The 19961-nt window shown below is 38.0% G+C and overlaps 1 protein-coding gene and 1 non-coding gene across 3 annotated transcripts in view; one reads left to right on the top strand and one right to left on the bottom strand.

The window, feature by feature from the left end:
• Nucleotides 1–19961, top strand: part of DYNC2H1 (dynein cytoplasmic 2 heavy chain 1) — a 388421-nt gene that overhangs the window by 82147 nt on the left and 286313 nt on the right. For both annotated transcript variants that reach the window (XM_040257838.1, XM_040257837.1), the window contains exons 40-45: nt 1144–1273; nt 4737–4892; nt 15500–15759; nt 16972–17218; nt 18322–18473; nt 19728–19872. In XM_040257838.1, coding sequence (XP_040113772.1) covers nt 1144–1273; nt 4737–4892; nt 15500–15759; nt 16972–17218; nt 18322–18473; nt 19728–19872 — 1090 coding nt within the window. The remainder of the gene's footprint in view (nt 1–1143; nt 1274–4736; nt 4893–15499; nt 15760–16971; nt 17219–18321; nt 18474–19727; nt 19873–19961) is intronic.
• On the bottom strand, nt 12050–12121 carry TRNAC-ACA. Its single transcript has one exon. It is a non-coding gene; the product is annotated as a tRNA-Cys (tRNA).

Raw genomic sequence — 19961 nt, 5'->3', positions numbered from 1 at the left:
ACAATACTGTATTGGTTTTGTCATACATCAACATGAATCCGCCATGGGTGTACATAAGTTCCCACTCCTGAACCCCCCTCCCATCTCCCTCCCCATACCATCCCTCTGGGTTATCCCAGTGCACCAGCCCCAAGCATCCTGTATCCTGCATCGAACCTAGACTGGCGATTCGTTTTTTATATGATATTATACATGTTTCAATGCCATTCTCCCAAATCATCCCGCCCTCTCCCTCTCCCACAGAGTCAAAAAGTCTGTTCTGTATATCTGCATCTCTTTTGCTGTCTTGCATACAGGGTTATCGTTACCATCTTTCTAAATTCCATATATATGTGTTAGTATACTGTATTGGTGTTTTTCTTTCTGGTTTACTTCACTCTGTATGATTGGCTCCAGTTTCATCCACCTCATTAGAACTGATTCAAATGTATTCTTTTTGATGGCTGAGTAATACTCCATTGTGTATGTGTACCACAGCTTTCTTATCCATTCATCTGCTGATGGACATCTAGGTTGCTTCCATGTCCTGGCTATTATAAACAGTGCTGCGATGAACATTGGGGTACACGTGTCTCTTTAAATTCTGGTTTCCTCAGTGTGTATGCCCAGCAGTGGGATTGCTGGGTCATAAGGCAGTTCTATTTGCAGTTTTCTAAGGAATCTCCACACTGTTCTCCATAGTGGTTGTACTAGTTTGCATTTCCACCAACAGTATAAGAGGGTTCCCTTTTCTCCACACCCTCTCCAGCATTTATTGCTTGTAGACTTTTCACCTATGGACACCTTATCTTCAACAAAGGAGGCAAGCATATACAATGGATTAAAGACAATCTCTTTAACAAGTGGTGCTGGGAAAACTGGTCAACCACTTGTAAAAGAATGAAAGTAGAACACTTTCTAACACCATTCACAAAAATAAGATGGATTAAAGATCTAAATGTAAGACCAGAAACTATAAAACCTCCTAGAGGAGAACATAGGCAAAACACTTTCCGACATAAATCACAGCAGGATCCTCTATGATCCATCTGCAGAATACTGGAAATAAAAGCAAAAATAAACAAATGAGATCTAATTAAAGTTAAGAGCTTCTGCACGACAAAGGAAACTAAACAATTTTTAATGTTTGTTAATATGTTTCAGTGATGAAGAGACAGATCTTAATTCTCTGATAAAATCTTGGTTGAGGAATCAGCCTCCTACATATAGGAATAATCTTGAAAACTGGATTGGGGATTATTTTGAAAAGGCATTACAATGGGTTCTAAAACAGGTAAGATAATTATAATATTTCATAATTATTTAGGCAAAAAGTATAATGACTGATTGTTGGTTACATTCAACCGCCTTTTAGTGGCATTCTGACAGAATGTGGGGGTGTAGTGAAGGATAGATGTCTTCACTGCTCTCCCACTGCATTTCATGGTCCTAAAATACTTTAATTCTTCCGTCCATGATACCTTGCAACACTTACCTAAAAATCTTGAAAACTGGAATGCCTTTTGAAGTTTTACTAGCAAAATGATCTTTCTGCACCATTTTACTATGTCACCAAATACTTGCCTATACATCATGCTAAATTTAATGACAGTATTAAAGTAGAGAAACATGATGAGTTATTTATAATATTATTGAAACATTTGTTTATTTAGCAAAAATTTATTGCTTATCAAATAGATGCCCTTGATGAAACTTTGCCAGGTGAACGTTAATAAGACAGTCCCTTTCACTGAGAAGGGTTTGTGTCACAGAGGAAACTGACATGGGAAAAGATAATCACAACATAACAGGATGAAGAGAGAACTGCTGCCTTCTAGCAGAGTTTTAAAGGAGATGACATACAATTTTGAATTTGAAGCATGAATACAAGTTTAGCATGCAAAGAAGACAATATTCATGTACTTACATGATCTTTTCAAATTCTGATTTCTCTCATGTCATTGTTTGTATAAAAAATAAACAAAAATAGAGAGAATAAATAGCAATGAGTTTTTTTTAAAGGTGATTGTTGATAATTTAGAGGTTAATACTTCAGGGTTGGGCAAATCATATAGAGAAATGGCAATTTCACTTTAGTTTTCTAAACTTTTTTCTTTGCTGACTTTGTAAAGATGAATGGTGGAGGACTAGGCACTTGGGCGAAATGAGACAAATGAGATAGGTTTCCCTGGAGACTTCAGGGAAGAGCCACTCCCCCCAGCCCTCAGTCTGACTGAGCTGTCTGCCTCCTTGTGCTTCTGCAGCAATGTACTGTGTCTTTCAACTATAATTGCTTTCATGCGCTGCAGGCACCTTGAGGGCAAAGATTAAGCCTGTTATACTCCTTATTGTATCCCCAGAAGCAAAGTTTGGTAATAACAGTGTGGTGAATAAGCGTATACAAGCTTGCGACTTCCCTGACAGTCCAATGGTTGAGACTTCACCTTCCAGTGCAAGGGGTATACTTTTGATTCCTGCTTGGGAAGCAAAGTAAGATCCCACATGCCTCATGGCCAAAAAACATAAAATAGAAGCAGTATTTTAACAAGTTCAGTAAAGACTTTAAAAATGGTCCACATAAAAAAAAAAACAAAAACTTAGAGAAATGAATATATGAGCTTAGTTAAATAACTGATGCCTGTGTAGCACCTTTTCAGTAGGTGTGTTGTTATTTTGGAGTATAAAACATACAAACCTAGCCATGCTTTCCAGTGCAGGGGCCCTGAAGGCATCAGCTTGCGTGCTGTTAAGTGTTAGAATGAGAGATGTAGCACGGCATAGAATGTATTGACTCTTTGACTCTCCCCTATTTGGGATTTGTGACTACAGACACGATGACAGGATAATATTTTTAAACCATAGAGTGGATACCAAAGATTTAGTTAGAAAATAAAGTGATTCTGTTCTCAGTCCTTGTTCTTGTTTGAGATTTTCTGTGTTGAGTGTTCCTTTCTTTATTCTGTGCTTTGTTTTCCATGTTCAGATTCTGAGAGATATACCATAATGAATGCTCTAGTCAAGTGTTGATTTATAAGTAGAGCTTTACTTTCTTATATTTAGCAAATTAGACAATCTAGAGGAAAATCTGTCAGTTTCCTTTTCTTTTATCTTGCCTTTAAAGCTTAGAACTCAGTATGGCCTAAGCTGCTGGATTTCTATCCATCTCCTTCTGTTTTTCCCCCTTTTCCCATCCTACTTCTGTTCTTTGAAAATTATTTATTATGCAGGCAGAGAGATTTTTTAAAATGTAAATTTAGTCATTTTATTCTCTTAAAGTTTAAAGGCACTGAAGATACAATTTGTACTCCTTATCATGGCCTATGCAGGTCCACATACTCTGGCCCTTGCCTGCCTCTCTGTCTTGAATCACTCTACCTTTGCTTGTTCAGGCATATGCTTCTTTTAATTCCTTAAGTGTGCCCATTGCTTACCATTGCATATGCTGAGTTCTCTGTATGCCAGATAGGTCTCACTCTTCAAATATTAGCAGTTGTCATCTTCCTTAAGGACACCTTGAGTCCTCAACCTGAGTTATCCTTTCTCAAAACACTCTTTTTCTGCTCTATAACTTCTACCACAGTGAATTAACCATTTCCTCTATTAGACTTCTGGAGAAGGAAATGACAACCCACTCCAGTATTCTTGCCTGGAAAATCCCATGGACAGAGGAGCCTGGAAGGTTACAGTCCATGGGGTCGTAAAGAGTTGGACATGACAGAAGCGACTTAACATAGCATAGTATGCCTGTTAGAGTTGGCTTCCATTAAGACAAGCTGCTGCTGCTGCTAAGTCACTTCAGTTGTGTCTGATTCTGTGCGATCCCATAAATGGCAGCCCACCAGGCTCCCCCGTCCCTGGGATTCTCCAGGGAAAAACACTGGAGTGGGTTGCCATTTCCTTCTCCAATGCATGAAAGTGAAAAGTGAAAGGGAAGTCGCTCAGTTGTGTTTGACTCTTGGCGACCCCATGGACTGCAGCCCACCAGGCTCCTCTATCCATGGGATTTTTCAGGCAAGAGTACTGGAGTGGGGTACCATTGCCTTCTCCAATTAAAACAAGTGCTCTGTTTAATTCTCCCTTAAAAAAAAGCTACCTAGCACTACATACAGATTCTAACTATTACTGGTTTTCCCTGTTAACTACACAGGGCCCCAGAGGCCCACAGATCTCAATAATCTATACCACCTGAGTCCAAAAGTTTCATTTTAAAATTCTGTATAGAGGAAAATCTCCAAATTGTTTTTAAGCTGCCTTTACTAATGTTTTTTGGTCCAGAACCATTAATCTAGCCTTTGCCTCTAGCTTCTTTTTTAAAAAATTAGTTAATTTATTTTTATTTTTGGCTGTGCTGTGTCTTTGTTGCTGTGTATGGGCTTTTTCTAGTTGTGGTGAGCAGGGGCTACTCTCTAGTTGAGGTGTCTAGCTTCTTTTATAATTATCAAGAAGAAATGAGGAAGTGTTATGTTTAGACTGATGTTCATTGATTTACCTTTAAAAAAATTTTTTTTTCAGGTTTAGAAAGTAAACAAACTGTGTATCTATTTGAGGACTCACGGCTAGAAATACACAATTGTATTTTTATTATTACTCTTTGTTTTCAATGTTTATTTATAAGTTGAAATCTAAACTTTCTACAACTTGAGTAGTGGGATAAGTTTAAATATGATCATTGAAAAGATGAGTAAACAATCTGTGTATAGTGTTAATTTACTTGTTAATATTTTCCCTTTGTCTGTAATATGGATTTTAATCAACAGAATGACTATGTGGTAGAAACAAGTTTGGTTGGAACTGTGATGAATGGATTGTCACATTTACATGGATGCAGAGATCATGATCAATTTATTATTAATCTCATAAGGGGTCTTGGTGGAAATCTGAACTTGAAGTCACGTCTGGAATTCACCAAAGAGGTAGTACACACTTAAAGCCTATGTTTAGTCAACGTTTTTTGTTAATTTTCATTGACCCTGGGTGTGTGCATGCATGCATTCTAATAAGTCACTTCAATCGTGTCTGACTCTGTACAACCTGATGGAGGTGGTCTGCCAGGATCCTCTGTCTATGGGATTCTCCAGCCAAGAATACTGGAGTGGGTTGCCATGACCTCCTCCAGGGGATCATCTCAACCCAGGGATTGAACCTGCGTCTCTTACCTCTACCTGCATTGGCAGGTGGGTTCTTTACTACTAGTGCCACCTGGGAAGACCTGGGTATAGCATTTGGAAGTTATGCATTTAATACAATAATAATACATTTATATTTGGCTTTCCTGGTGACTCCATGGTAAAGAAACTGCCTGCCAATGTGGGAGAAGCTAGTTGGATCCCTGGATTGGGAAGAACCTCTGGTGAAGGAAATGGAAACCCACTCCAGTATTCTTGCTGGGGAAATCCTGTGGACAGAGGAGCCTAGTGGGCTACAGTCCATGGGAGTCTCAGAAGCGTCAGATATGACTTAATAACTAAACAACGACAGTATTATAGTGAAATGGTTCTTCAGAGGGATGTTAAATGTGACTAAATGAAATGATCAATGTAAAGTGCACTTGGAAACAAGTAATAAACAGCAATGTTGGCTGCTGTACCTGTCTTTAAAAGTAGACTAATTTTCAGCCTTGATGGGAGTGGAGTTTGAGGGAGAATGGATATATCTATATATATATGGCTGAATCATTTCACTGTTCACCTGAAACCATCACAGCATTGTTAATTGGCTATACCCCAAGATAAAATAAAAAGTTAAAAAATAAGTGGACCAATTTGACTTAATAGGAAGGACTCTTTTTTTTTTTTGAGAAAGAGAATTAAAAATTATGAAGCCAAAATACTATGTATTATTATATTATTTGATTCTCTTAAACCACTGTTTAATAAGATTAAGTGGTGGGATTCTTTCTCAAAAGAAATTATTCTTAGAAGCACAATATTTAATAAAACAGAGCAAACTGACATGCTCCAGGTAGAGTAGAAAGCTCCTAAGTCTGTCTCTCTCACTGCCACTATCACTTCTGAGAAACCTCAAACCTCAAGGTCTCTAGCTCTCTGACTGCATATTTTGAAATCTGCTGCTTCCACATTTGCACTTTGGCCTGTCAAATGTGAATAAAGTTACAGATTGAGAAGGCTCAGACTGTTTAGTATGGACTTCTCAGGTGGTTCAGTGATAGAGAATCTGCCTGCCAATGCAAGAGATGTGGGAGTTGAGGGTTCCATACCTGAATGAGGAAGATCCCCTGGAGGAGGAAATGGCAACCCACTCCAGTATTCTTTCCTGAAAAATCCCCCAGACAGAGGAGCCTGGCGGGCCACAGTGCATGGGGTCTTAAAGAGTCAGACATGACAGCCACTGAGCATGCATGAATACATTTATATACAGATTTTCTTTGAATTATGATGGGATTACAGCCAGATAAACTCATCATAAGTTGAAAATATCCTAAATTGAAAATGTATTTACCTCCTCTAACCTATCAAATATCATGACTTAATACAGTCTGTCTCAAAGTGCTCAGAATGTTAGCCTACTATTGGGCAAAATCATCTAACACAAAGTCTACTTTATAATAGAGTGTTGAATAGTGTGTAATTTCTCAACTACTATGCAGAAAGTGAAAGACAGTGTGGTTTTAAGTATATAAGTTGTTTACCCTGGTGATTGTGTGGCTGCGTATGAGCTGCAGTTTGCTTCCACTCACTGCTGCTGCCCGGCATCACAGGACGGTATCATACCACGTATCACTTGTCTGGGAAAAGATCAAAATTCAAAGTATGGTTTTTACTGAATGCATATCACTTTTTCCCTGTTGTAAACATGGAAAATCATAAGTAAAGCATTGTAAGTTGGGGACCATCTGTATAAGTACATAGGTTCAGTTCAGTTCAGTCTCTCAGTTGTGTCCGACTCTTTGTGACCCCATGAACCACAGCACGCCAGGCCTCCCTGTCCATCATCAACTCCCGGAGTTCACTCAGACTCATGTCCATCGAGTTGTGACGCCATCCAGCCATCTCATCCTCTGTCATCCCCTTCTCCTTCTGCCCCCAATCCCTCCCAGCATCAGAGTCTTTTCCAGTGAGTCAACTCTTTGCATGAGGTGGCCAAAGTACTGGAATTTCAGCTTTAGCATCATTCCTTCCAAAGAACACCCAAGGCTGATGTCCTTCAAAATGGACTGGTTGGATCTCCTTGCAGTCCAAGGGACCCTCAAGAGTCTTCTCCAACACCACAGTTCAAAAGCATCAATTCTTCGGTGCTCAGCCTTCTTCACAGTCCAACCCTCACATCCATACATGACCACTGGGAAAACCATAACCTTGACTAGACGGACCTTAGTCGGCAAAGTAATATCTCTGCTTTTGAATATACTATCTAGGTTGGTCATAACTTTCCTTCCAAGGAGTAAGCGTCTTTTAATTTCATGGCTGCAGTCACCATCTGCAGTGATTTTGGAGCCCCCCAAAATAAAGTCTGACACTGTTTCCACTGTTCCCCCATCTATTTGCCATGAAGTGATAGGACCAGATGCCGTGATCTTCATTTTCTGAATGTTGAGCTTTAAGCCAACTTTTTCACTCTCCTCTTTCACTTTCATCAAGAGGCTTTTTAGTTCCTCTTCACTTTCTGCCATAAGGGTGGTGTCATCTGCATATCTGAGGTTATTGATACTACCCCCAATTATTTTATAAAATGTTAATAACACCATAAAATACCATAAACTAGTTCAAAGAAGAAAATAAATATATATGTACCTATGTATCTATATATGTACTTATGTACCTATATGTATGTACATATATATAGTACCTATATATGTATGTGCCTAAATATATATGTACCTACGTACCTATGTGCATATATATTTATTTTCTTCTTTGAACTAGTTTATGGTATTTTATGGTGTTATTAACATTTTATAAAATAATTGGGGGTGGTGTTTGGTGAGCAGCTCTCTTGAGTATGTGGCGGTGGAAGGAGGTTGGTATCCTGGACAAAAGTGGAACTTCCATACACCCTGCCCTGTACGTCTTTTCCACTTGACCGTCTGTTCCTGGATTATGTCCTTGATCATAAACCACCAGTCTGGAGCTGAGGAATCCAAGTCTGGCTGCCAGGAAAAATCCAGAAGAGCCAAAGAGCCCAACCGTGTCAGGCCTTCCTGTAGCCACACACACACCTCAAACCCTGAGGAAGCGAGTGAGGATCAGCGGGAAGAAGGCAGCCAGCCAGAGACCAAGCCCTGAGCCTTTAGAGTGGGAACACTGACTGCAAGACCTAGACTACCAGAGAACTCCTAACCCTAGGGAGTATCAAATATTCAGAACTTCCACAAAGGAAACGACTTGAATACAAGACTAACCACCAGTAACACCCTGTGCAAACAAAAACAAGACAAAAATACAAGCCCAATCATTAGCAGACAGGATTACCACCACACTCAGCCCTGCCCATCAGAGGGAAAAAAACAAACTCAGCACAGATCTCACTGTATAATTAAGTGTACACAAACCACCCGACCAACCTATGGAGGGCAGAAACCAAAAGGAAGAAAGAATTCAACATTTAAGCCTGGGAAAAGGAGACCTCGAACACAATAAGTTAAAAAAAAAGAATACATTTGAATCAGTTCTAATGAGGTGAATGAAACTGGAGGCTATTATACAGAGTGAAGTAAGCCAGAAAGAAAAACACCATTACAGTATACTAATGCATATATATGGAATTTAGAAAGATGGTAGTGATAACCCTATATGAGAGAGACAGCAAAAGAGACACAGATGTATAGAACAGTCTTTTGGACTCTGTGGGAGAAGGCGAGGGTGAGATGATCTTAGAGAATAGCGTTGAAATATGTAAATTATCATATGTGAAACAGATCACCAGTCCAGGTTCAATGGATGAGACAGGGTGCTCAGGGCTGGTGCACTGGGATGAATGACTCAGAGGGATGTGATGGGGAGGGAGGTGGGAGGGGAGTTCAGGATGGGGAACACATACAGCCATGGCTGATTCATGTTAATGTATGGCAAAAACCACTACAATATTGTAAATTAATTAGCCTCCAATTAAAATAAATAAAAAAAACTGAAAAGGAAGAAAAATACTGCACAAATGAAGGAACAAACTGGAAGCACAGATGTTCAAGTAAATGAAGAGGAAACAGGCAAACTACCTGAAAAAGAATTCACAATAATGATGGTAAAGATGATCAAAAACCTTGAAAACAGAATGGAGAAAATGCAAGAATCAATTAACAAAGACCTAGAAGGATTAAAGAGTAAACATACAGAGACAAACAACAAAATTCTGAAATTAAAAATACTCTAGAAGGAATCAATAGCAGAAATCTGAAGCACAAGAACAAATCAGTGAGCTGGAAGATAAAATGGTGGAAATAACTTCTGAAGAGCAGAGTAAAAAGAATGAAAAGAACTGACGATGGTCTCAGAGATGTCTGGGACAATATCAAATGCATCAACATTCAAATTACAGTGGTCCCAGGAGAAGAAGAGAAAAAGAAAGGGTGTGAGAAAAATTTTGAAGAGATTATAGTTGAAAGTTTTCCCAACATGGAAAAGGAAATAGTCAATCAAGTCCAAGAGATGGAGAAACATGCCGAGACACAAACTAATCAAACTAACAAAGGCTAAACACAAAGAAAGAATATTAAAAGCAGCAAGGGAAAAGCAACAAGTAACATACAAGGGAAACTCTGTACATTTAACAGCTGATCATTCAGGAGAAACTCTGCAGGCCAGAAGGGAATGACAGGATATATTTAAAGTACTGAAAGGGAAAAATCTACAACCAAGATTACTGCACCTGGCAAGGATCTCATTCAGAATTGATGGAGAAATTCAAAGTTTTTCAGACAAGGAAAAGTTAAGAGGATTCGGTACCACTAAATCAGCTTTACAACAAATATTAAAGGGACTTATATAGTCATGAAATAGAAGAAAAAGATCTACAAAAGCAAACACCAAACAATTAAGAAAATGACAGTAGGAACATATATATCAGTAATTACTTAAAGTGTAAATGGATTCAATGCTCCAACCTAAAGACACAGACTGGCTGAATGGATACAAAAACAAGACCCATATATATACTGTCTACAGGAAACCCACTTTAGACCTAAAGACACATATAGACTGAAAGTGAGAGGATGGAAAAAATTATTCCATGCAAATGGGAAGCAAAAGAAAGCTGGAGTAGCAATCCTCATATCAGACAAAGTAGAACTTAAAGAATATTTCAAGAGATAATGAAGGACCACCAGATGATCAAGGGATCAATTCAAGAGGAAGATGCAACAATGGTAAGTATCTGTGGACCCAGCCTAGGAGCACCTCAGTACATAGGACAAACACTAACAGACATAAAAGAAGTTGACAGTAACACAATAATAGTAGGAGACTTTAACACTTTAACACTCCACTCACACCAATCGACAGATCATCAAAACAGAATTAATAAGGAAACATTAAGTGTTAAATGATAAATTAGATGAGATGGATCTCATTGGAATCTTCAGGACATTAAATGCAGAAGAATGCACCTTCTTCTCAAGTGCCCATGGAACATTCTCCCGGATAGACCATATCATGGGTCACAAGTCAAAACTCAGTAAATTTAAGAAAATTGAAATCGTATCAGGCATCTTCTCCTACCACAATGCTATGAGACTCGATATCAGTTACAAGAAAAAAGACTAAGAAGCACAAAGACATGGAGATTAAACAATGTGCTTCTAAATAATAAACAGGTTACTGAAGAAATTAAAAGGGAAATCAACAAATTCCTAGAAATAACAATGAAAACACGACAACTCAAAACCTATCAGTTCAGTTCCGTCACTCAGTCGTGTCCGTCTCTTTGTGAGCCCATGGACTGCAGCACTCTAGGCTTCCCTGTCCATCACGAGCTGCTGTAGGCTGCTCAAACTCATGTCCATTGAGTCGGTGATGACATCCAAACATCTCATCCTCTGTTGTCCCCTTCTCCTCCTGCCTTCAATCTTTCCCAGCATCAGGGTCTTTTCCAAGGAGTCAGTTCTTTGCATCACATAGCCAAAGTATTGGAGCTTCAGCTTCAGCATCAGTCCTTCCAATGCATATTCGGAACTGCAGTCCAAGGGACTCTCAAGATCCACAGTTCAAAAGCATTAGTTCTTCGGCGCTCAGCTTTCTTTATAGTCCAACTCTCACATTGATTCAAGACTACTGGAAAGACCATAGCTTTGACAAGATGGACTTTCGTTGGCAAAGTAATGTCTCTGCTTTTGAATATGCTTTCTTGGTTGGTCATAACTTTTCTTCCAAAGAGTAAGCGTCTTTTAATTTCCTGGCTGCAGTCACCATCTGCAGTGATTTTGGAGCTCAAGATAATAAAGTCTGTCACTGTTTCCATTGTTTCCCTATCTATTTGCCGTGAAGTGATGGGACCAAATGCCATGATCTCAATTTTCTGAATGTTGAGTTTTAAGCCAACGTTTTCACTCTCCTCTTTCACTTTCATCAAGAGGCTCTTTAGTTCTTCTTTGCTTTCTGCATATCTGAGGTTAATGATATTTTTCCAGGCAATCTTGATTTTAGCTTGTGCTTAATCTCAATAGATGCAGAAAAAGCCTTTGACACAAATCAGCACCCATTTATGATTGAAACTTTTTCAAAAATGGGCATAGAATGAACCTATGTCAACATAGTAAAGACCATATATTATAAGCCCACTGCAAACATTGTTCTCAATGGTGAAAAACTGAAAGCATTTCCCCTAAAATCAGGAACAGGATAAGGTTGTCCATTGTCACCACTGTTACTCAACATAATTTTGTAAGTCCTAGCTACAGCAGTCAGAGAAGAAAAATAAAATGAATCCAGATCAGAAAAGAAGTAAAGCTGTCACTGTTCGCAGATGACATGATACTATACTTCTAGGGATATAGTGGAGTCGCTCAGTCGTGTCCGACTCTTTGTGACCCCATGGACTGTAGCCTACCAGGCTCCTCTCTCTATGGGATTTTCCAGACAATAGTCCTGAAGTGGATTGCCATTTCCTTCTCCAGGGGATTTTCCCAACCCAGGGATCGAACCTGGGTCTCCTGCATTGTAGACAGACGCTTTACCGTCTGAGCCACCAGGGAAGTCGATAGCCCTAAATATACTATCAGAAAATGCTAGATCTAATCAGTGAATTTAGCAGAGTCACATGATATAAAATCTGTACACAGAAATCACTTGCATTTCTATATACTAACTGAATAATCAGAGAAATTGAGGAATCAATCCCAGTCACCATTGCAACAAAAAGAATGGAATATCTAGGAATTAACTGTACCAAGGAGACAAAAGAATATATACAGAAAATTACAAGACACTGATGAAAGAAATCAAAGATGACATAATCAGATGGAGCGATATTGCATGTTCCTGTGTTGGAAGAATCAATGTTGTGAAAATGACTATATTGCCAAATGCAATCTACAGTTTCAATGTGATCCCTATGAAAATTACCTATGGCATTTTTCACAGAACTAGAACAAAAATTTCACATTTCATATGGAAACACAGAAGACGCTGAATAGCCAAAGCAGTCTTAAGAAAGAGGAATGTAGCTGGAGGAATCAACTATTGGGACTTCAGATTACACTACAAAGCTACAGTCATCAAGACAGTATGGTAATGGCACAAAACAGAAATATAGACCAATAGAACAAGATAGAAAGCCCATGCACATGTGGGTACCTTATTTTTGACAAAGGAAGCAAGAATATACAATGGGGCAAAGACAGCCTCTTCAATAATTGGTGCTGGGAATATTGGACAGCTACATGCAAAAGAATGAAGTTAGAACACCTCTTACTACTATACACAAAGATAAACTCAAAAGGGATTAAAGACGTAAATGTGAGACCAGAGACTGTTAGACTAACTGTAAAACTGTTAGAGGAAATCATAGGCAGAACACTTGACATAAATCAACACAAGATCCACTATGACTCATCTCCTAGAGTAATGGAAATAAAAACCAAAGTAAACAAGTGTGACCTGGTGAAACTTAAAAGCTTTTGCACAGCACAGGAAACTATAAGTAAGGTGAAAAGACAACTCTCAGAATGGGAGAAAATGATAGCACATGAAACAGCTGACAAAGGATTAATTTCCAAAATATATATACAACTCAAAACCAGAGCAACAACCCATTGAAAAAGTGGGAAAAAGACCTAAACAGACATTTCTCCCAAGAAGACATCCTGATGGCTACCAAACACATGAAAGGATGCTCAGCCTCCCTCATGATTAGAGAAATGCAAGTCAAAACTGCCGTGAGATACCACCTCACACCAGTCAGAATGGCCATCATCAAAAAGTCTGCACAGAATAAATGCTGGATAGGGTATGGAGGAAAGGGAATCCTCTTGCACTGTTGGTAGGAATATAAATTGATACAGCCACTATGGGAGATGGTAGTCCTTAAAAAACTAGGAATGAAAGCACCATATGACCCAGCAGTCCCACTCCTAGGCAAATACTCTGAGGAAACCAAAATTGAAAAAGACACATGTATACCGTTGTTCACTGCAGCACTGTTTACAATAGCTAGAACATGGAAGCTACCTAGATGTTCATTGACAGATGATGGGATGAAGTTGTAATACATATACACAGTGGAATATTATTACTCAATCATAAAAAGGAACACATTTGTGTCAGTTGTAATGAGATGGATGAACCTAGAGCCTATTATACACAGTGAAGTAAGTCAGAAAAAGATAAATATCGTATGCTAATGCATATATCCTGAAGATGGTGCTGAAGAATGGTACTGAAAGATGGCACTGAAGAACTTATTTTCAGGGGAGTAATGGAGAAACAGACATAGAGAATAGACTTAGGGACATGGGGAGAGGGGAGGAGAGGGTGAGATGTATGGACAGAATAACATAGAAACTTACATTACCATATGTAAAGTAGGTAGCCAATGGGAATTTGCCGTATGGCTCAGGAAACTCAAAATATTGGCTCTGTATCAACTTAAAGGGGTGGGATGGGGAGGGAGGTTTCAGAGGGAGGGGATATATGTATACCTATGGCTGATTCATGTTGAGGTTTGACAGAAAACAAAATTCTGTAAAGCAATTATCCTTCGATTAAAAAATAAAATTATGAAAGATTTTTTAATAGGCTTTTGTTAGATATTTTTGTACCTTCTTAGCTATATAAATGGAGAAGGCAGTGGCACCCCACTCCAGTACTCTTGCCTGGAAAATCCCCTGGATGGAGGAGCCTGGTGGGCTATAGTCCATGGGGTCACTAAGAGTTGCACACGACTGAGTGACTTCACTTTCACTTTTCACTTTCATGCATTGAAGAAGGAAATGGCAATACACTCCAGTGTTCTTGCCTGGGATGGGGGAGCCCGGTGGGCTGCCGTCTATGGCGTCACACAGAGTCGGACACGACTGAAGCGACTTAGCAGCAGCAGCAGCTATATAAATAAATATAGTTATTTTATTTGTTTTAATCTTAAAGTATCATATTTTTAGTCATTTTTTTAACCAGAAGAGTTTTCCAGTTATAAATGCTTAGATGGAGCAATCATTATAGATCTTTTCTTTTAGTGCAAAAGTCATTTCAGCTACATTGTTTCTAAAGCCAAATTCTACATATTAAGGAATTTCTTCCTATTGACCTCCACTGAAATAATTGAACACATATTCATTGGGGTTGGTTCCAACATTATGTTTCAGCATTTTTGTCATTTTGTTTCATTGATAACACCATTTATTACTTTCTGTGTTGTATTTTTCTTTCCATAGCCCATCTGTTGCCTCTGTTGCCAGATGCTTCTTATTGTTACCACTCAATATCTTATTGACAAAGTCAGTAAAGGTGTTGAGCTGCATTAGGGTTAGCTCTCTGCTGTGTATCTGTATGGAGACAGTTTTTGAAAGAGGAACAGTTTGAGAGCAGTAGTGGTGACAGTGCAATGGACAGTTATACTGGAAATGACGGGTCTAGGAGTCCTACTTTGTGTTATTTATAGTTTAGTTTTCATAAGTCAATTGGAAGTTGAATATATTTATACAATATATGTGTGGACTGCTCTTAAGTCACTTCAGTTGTGTCCGACTCTATGCGACCCCATAGATGGCAGCCCTAGATGAATTTTATTTATTTGCTTGAATGATCATTTAGAGAATAATATGTGAGATAAAATGTTACTATAATTATTAAGGATATTTAGTAAGTTTAGTGCATGTGACGGAGAAGCAAATGGCAGCCCACTCCAGTGTTCTTGCCTGGAGAATCCCAGGGATGGAGGAGCCTGGTGGGCTGCCGTCTGTGGGGTCGTACAGAGTTGGACATGACTGAAGTGACTTAGCAGCAGCAGCAGCCGTGCATGTGAACTTTTTTAAGAAGTAAGATGATTCTCTTTGGAGCATTTACTTTAAAGAATTAAAATTTCACATATTCTGTTTGGAGTATATGAAAATCTTTCATAACTTTTTCTTCTTAAGGTTTTTAACTGGGCACGACAGTCTCCTCCAGACCCTCACAAACCACTGGACACGTACTATGACTCAAGTAGAGGACGATTAGCATCTTACGTGCTGAAGAAGCCAGAAAACTTGACTGCTGATGATTTCAGTAACAGCCACACTCTTCCAGTTATTCAGACTCCTGACATGCAGCGAGGTCTAGACTATTTCAAACCTTGGTTAAGTCCTGATACTAAGCAGCCGTTTATTCTTGTTGGACCAGAAGGATGTGGCAAAGGGTAAGAGCAGAAAAAGAATAATCAAGATGCCTGTAATGGATTTATGCATCTCTCCTGTTCTAAAATTATTTAACAGATTTTGTTACATGTTTTTGGTTAAAGTGGCAGGTACGTTTTCATGAAGGACTCTTTATTATCACTATTTATAAAAATAATATTACTATAGAGAAAAATATGTCCTTTTTTTTTTTACCACCAAGTTACATGTTTCCTGATGGAATCAGAGAAATCTGAGAAGATACCCTTAAAAAAATCTGTGCATAGAATCACAACAAAATGATTAGTGCATGTGAACATTTTTTTGGATGGCATCACCGACTCAATGGATATGAGTAAACTCTGGGAGTTGGTGATGGACAGGGAGGCCTGGCTTGCTGCAGTTCATGGGGTCACAAAGAGTCAGATACGACTGAGTGATTGAACTCAACTGAACTGAACTGAGCATTTTTTTTTAGAAGTAAGATGATTCTCTTGGAGCATTTACTTTAAAGAATTAAAATTTCACTTACTCTAAAATCTATCACAATTTTTTGTATACTTTTTATGTATACATGGATGGTTTTTATGTATACTTTTTTCAAACAAAATTATTTTTTGTGAACCTTGTTTTTTTTTTTTTTGGCTGAGTCTCAAGAATGCCTTAAAATATGAATTTTTTTTTCCACTCTAAAACTTAGAAATCTAGTTTAGTAGCTGTGGATAGTTGTAGAAATCATATCTATTGTTACTACTTTTTCCTTAAACAACATTGTAAATAATTTAGAAATGGAAATATTTAGAATTAGAAATCTTGGGGGCTTCCCTGGTGGCTTGCTTAGTGGTAAAGAGTCCATCTGCCAGTGCTGGAGACATAGGTTCAATCCCTGGTCCAGGAAGATTCCCCATGCCGCAGAGCAGCTAAGCCTGTGTGCCACAGCTATTGAACCTGTGCTCTGGGGCCTGGGATCCGCACCTACTGAGCCCCTGCACCGCAGCTGCTGAGTCTGTGTGTCCTAGAGTCTGTGCTCAGCCTCGAGAAGCCCCCACCAAGAGAAGCCTGCAAACCGCAGCTGGAGTAGTCCCTGCTTGCTGCAGCTAGAGAAAAGGACGTGCAGCAGTGAAGACCCGGCACAGCCAAAAGTACTTATATACTGAATAATAGAAATTGTATTTTGAATATGAAGAGTATTTCTCTGGTTGCATTTATGAGGTCGAGTGTTTTGTCTTTCACAGGATGCTGCTCAGGTATGCGTTTTCCCAACTCCGGTCTACTCACATCGCCACAGTTCACTGTAGCACACAGACTACTTCCCAGCATCTCCTGCAGAAACTGAGCCAGACTTGCATGGTCATCAGTACTAACACTGGCCGAGTGTATAGACCAAGAGACTGTGAGAGACTCGTTCTGTACTTAAAAGACATCAACCTACCCAGGCTGGACAAATGGGGCACCAGTACTTTGATAGCTTTCCTACAGCAGGTGGGTATTATCACTTGAAGTGTTTTGATATAATTGGAGACAATTTAATTTCACTAACTTTTCTTATAGATAGAAAACCTGCTTCCCTCCTTAGGACCATTGTGGGAATTAAATGGAAATTAAATTCCTGAAGCACCTTATTCCTGTCCCAGGGCTACTTTCTTTGATCTTCCTACATTTAGAAATTAGTGTTACATAGAGACGCTGTTTCAAAAGAGTGAAAATAGCTGTTACCTCACACTGTTTACCTGCCCTTCATTCCTGAAAACAGAAACTGAGGATGGTGCTAGAGTTGCGCAAGTTTTGGCTTCATTCTTCTACATATGCACTCTTCCCAAAACAGTTATATTAATATATTTCCTCAGGCATGCCTCAGTCATTGTGGAAGGTTTTCTTTATGTGATTTATATCACACTGGGAACTTGAGCTTGATAATCAGGTTCACATTTTGCTTTTCTATGTAACTGCTGAATATATTAAAACATGTATAGGAAAAACCCAAACTGTTTTCCTTATATTTTTCCCTATTTTTCACTTTTTTTGATAATTGCAAATAGATTTATATTAATAGTATGATCTGGACTTTAATATTTATTTTGAAAAGCATTTTAGAAATGAGCATAGTTGAGCTAACATTAACTGAACAGAGTCTTTTTTAAATTAAAAAAAATTTGTATTGGCTCATAGTTGACTGACATGCTGTGTTGGTTTTTGCTATGCATTGTGAATCTGTCATATAGAATATATTTACTCTTTTTTATATCCTTTGTCCATACAGGTCATTAAAGAGTATTGAGAAGACTTTTCTGTGCTAGGCAGTAGATCCTTACTTGTTATCTATTTTGTATGTATATAGTGTGTATATGTCAATTCCAACCTTCAGTTTATCCCACCATCTCACCAGTAACCATAAATTTGTTTTTGACATTGAACACAGAATCTTGAACAGTAGTATTTTTAATGAAATAAGTAATTAAAGTATATTTCAGCCAAATTTTTGAGTTAGAGGATGATTTCATTCAGAAACAATTGTTTTACGCAAAATATCTTATGATTATAAAATATTAAGCATGAAACATTTAAACATATTTATTTTTAAATAGGTACTGACATATCAAGGATTTTATGATGAAAATTTAGAATGGGTTGGTTTAGAAAATATTCAAATTGTGGCTTCTATGTCAGCTGGAGGAAGACTGGGAAGACATCAGCTTACTACCAGATTTACTTCTATTGTTCGTCTTTGTGCTATAGAGTATGTATTATTGTATTAAAATTTTGTTTTTGATGTGGAGAGACATATATTGCATTTTATGAAAGTCTTAATGATATTACTTCAAAATATAGAATATAAAAATAGTCCAACTTAAGCTCTGATATTATTTTTTTCCTACCCTTCCTAAACTGTAAGAAGTAAGTTAGAGTGACGAAGGCTTTAATCAATGCTTCTTATGTAATAGAATTAAGGTGGGGACTTTGTATTGTCTCTAAATGTTAGTGTCAGGAATCTGAATGGTGAGTTTTAGGCTTAACTGTTTTATGGGTTCTATAAAGCAAAAATACAATCAAATTTTATGAGATAACTAAAAAGAGAATTTATATCTGAGCAAGGTAGAGTTAGATCGTTTAGTGTCCTATAATATTAATCCTGATTTAGTAACTAAACAACAGCAACAACAGATATTAATCTTGTTATACCCATCCATTTCCATGGTCCATGATTGTTACATGAACTGGAATTTTATGACATTTTATCCTTGGTTATATTTTACTTTACAAAACCTTTTTTTAACTAAAAAAAAAAAAAAACTTTACTGAGGTGTAACTTACATGCCATAACACTTATCGGTGTATATTCTAGTAACCACAGTACTGTTTTAGGTTTTTTTTTTTTGACCACAGCACATGACATGTGGAATCTTATTTCCTGCTCAGGGATTGAACCTGAGCCCCTCTGCAGTCAAAGTATGGAGTCTTAACCACTGGACCACCAGCGGCGTCCTCCAAATCTTTTTTTATGCTGTTGTGCTAAACTGCTCCCATCCATTAACGTTCTTCTTTTAGAATGTTATACCCACCAATTAAGCTGTATTGAAATAGATTTTGGTTTGGGAGGAAAGGTTGATTTTATTTGATGTTATCTACTTCCATAGTTCTAAGGTGGATTACTGTTCTTTGTGTAGACTATACTTAATTGAAAATGCTTTTTTCTTAAGCAAACTTTTCCTCTGGCCCTTTCCAACAATCAGTGGTCTTTTAAACAATTATGTTTTTAAGTAATTTCATTAGAATCCTCTATTAGAATCCTTAGTATTTGATAATTAGGGATCTGATTGAGTTGAAGTAAGAATAAGGGCTGTGAGCCTGGCTTAAGCCCTTGAGTAAACCTTGGAGGTAGCTAGGCCTCCCAGTTTGAAAACCACACAGTTTGGAAACCAATTCTATACCTTAACATTAAAATAATAATTTAGAATATTTATTTCAACTTCTTGTATGATTTTTTTTTTAGTTACCCAGAAAGAGAGCAATTACAGACAATTTATGGAGCATATTTGGAACCAGTTCTACATAAAAATCTGAAGAATCATTCTATTTGGGGTTCTTCTTCAAAAATTTATCTCCTAGCAGGATCTATGGTACAAGTGTATGAACAGGTATATATTCATTTATATTTTTCATGTAGTTCTCATGTCTATTAGTATCACTTCCAGAGGGCTGCCTTTAATCCTAACCTGTGTTGATG

Source organism: Oryx dammah, unplaced genomic scaffold (assembly GCF_014754425.2).
Source record: "Oryx dammah isolate SB20612 unplaced genomic scaffold, SCBI_Odam_1.1 HiC_scaffold_17, whole genome shotgun sequence".
Lineage (NCBI taxonomy): Eukaryota > Metazoa > Chordata > Mammalia > Artiodactyla > Bovidae > Oryx > Oryx dammah.
This window is presented reverse-complemented; position numbering and strand designations above follow the sequence as displayed.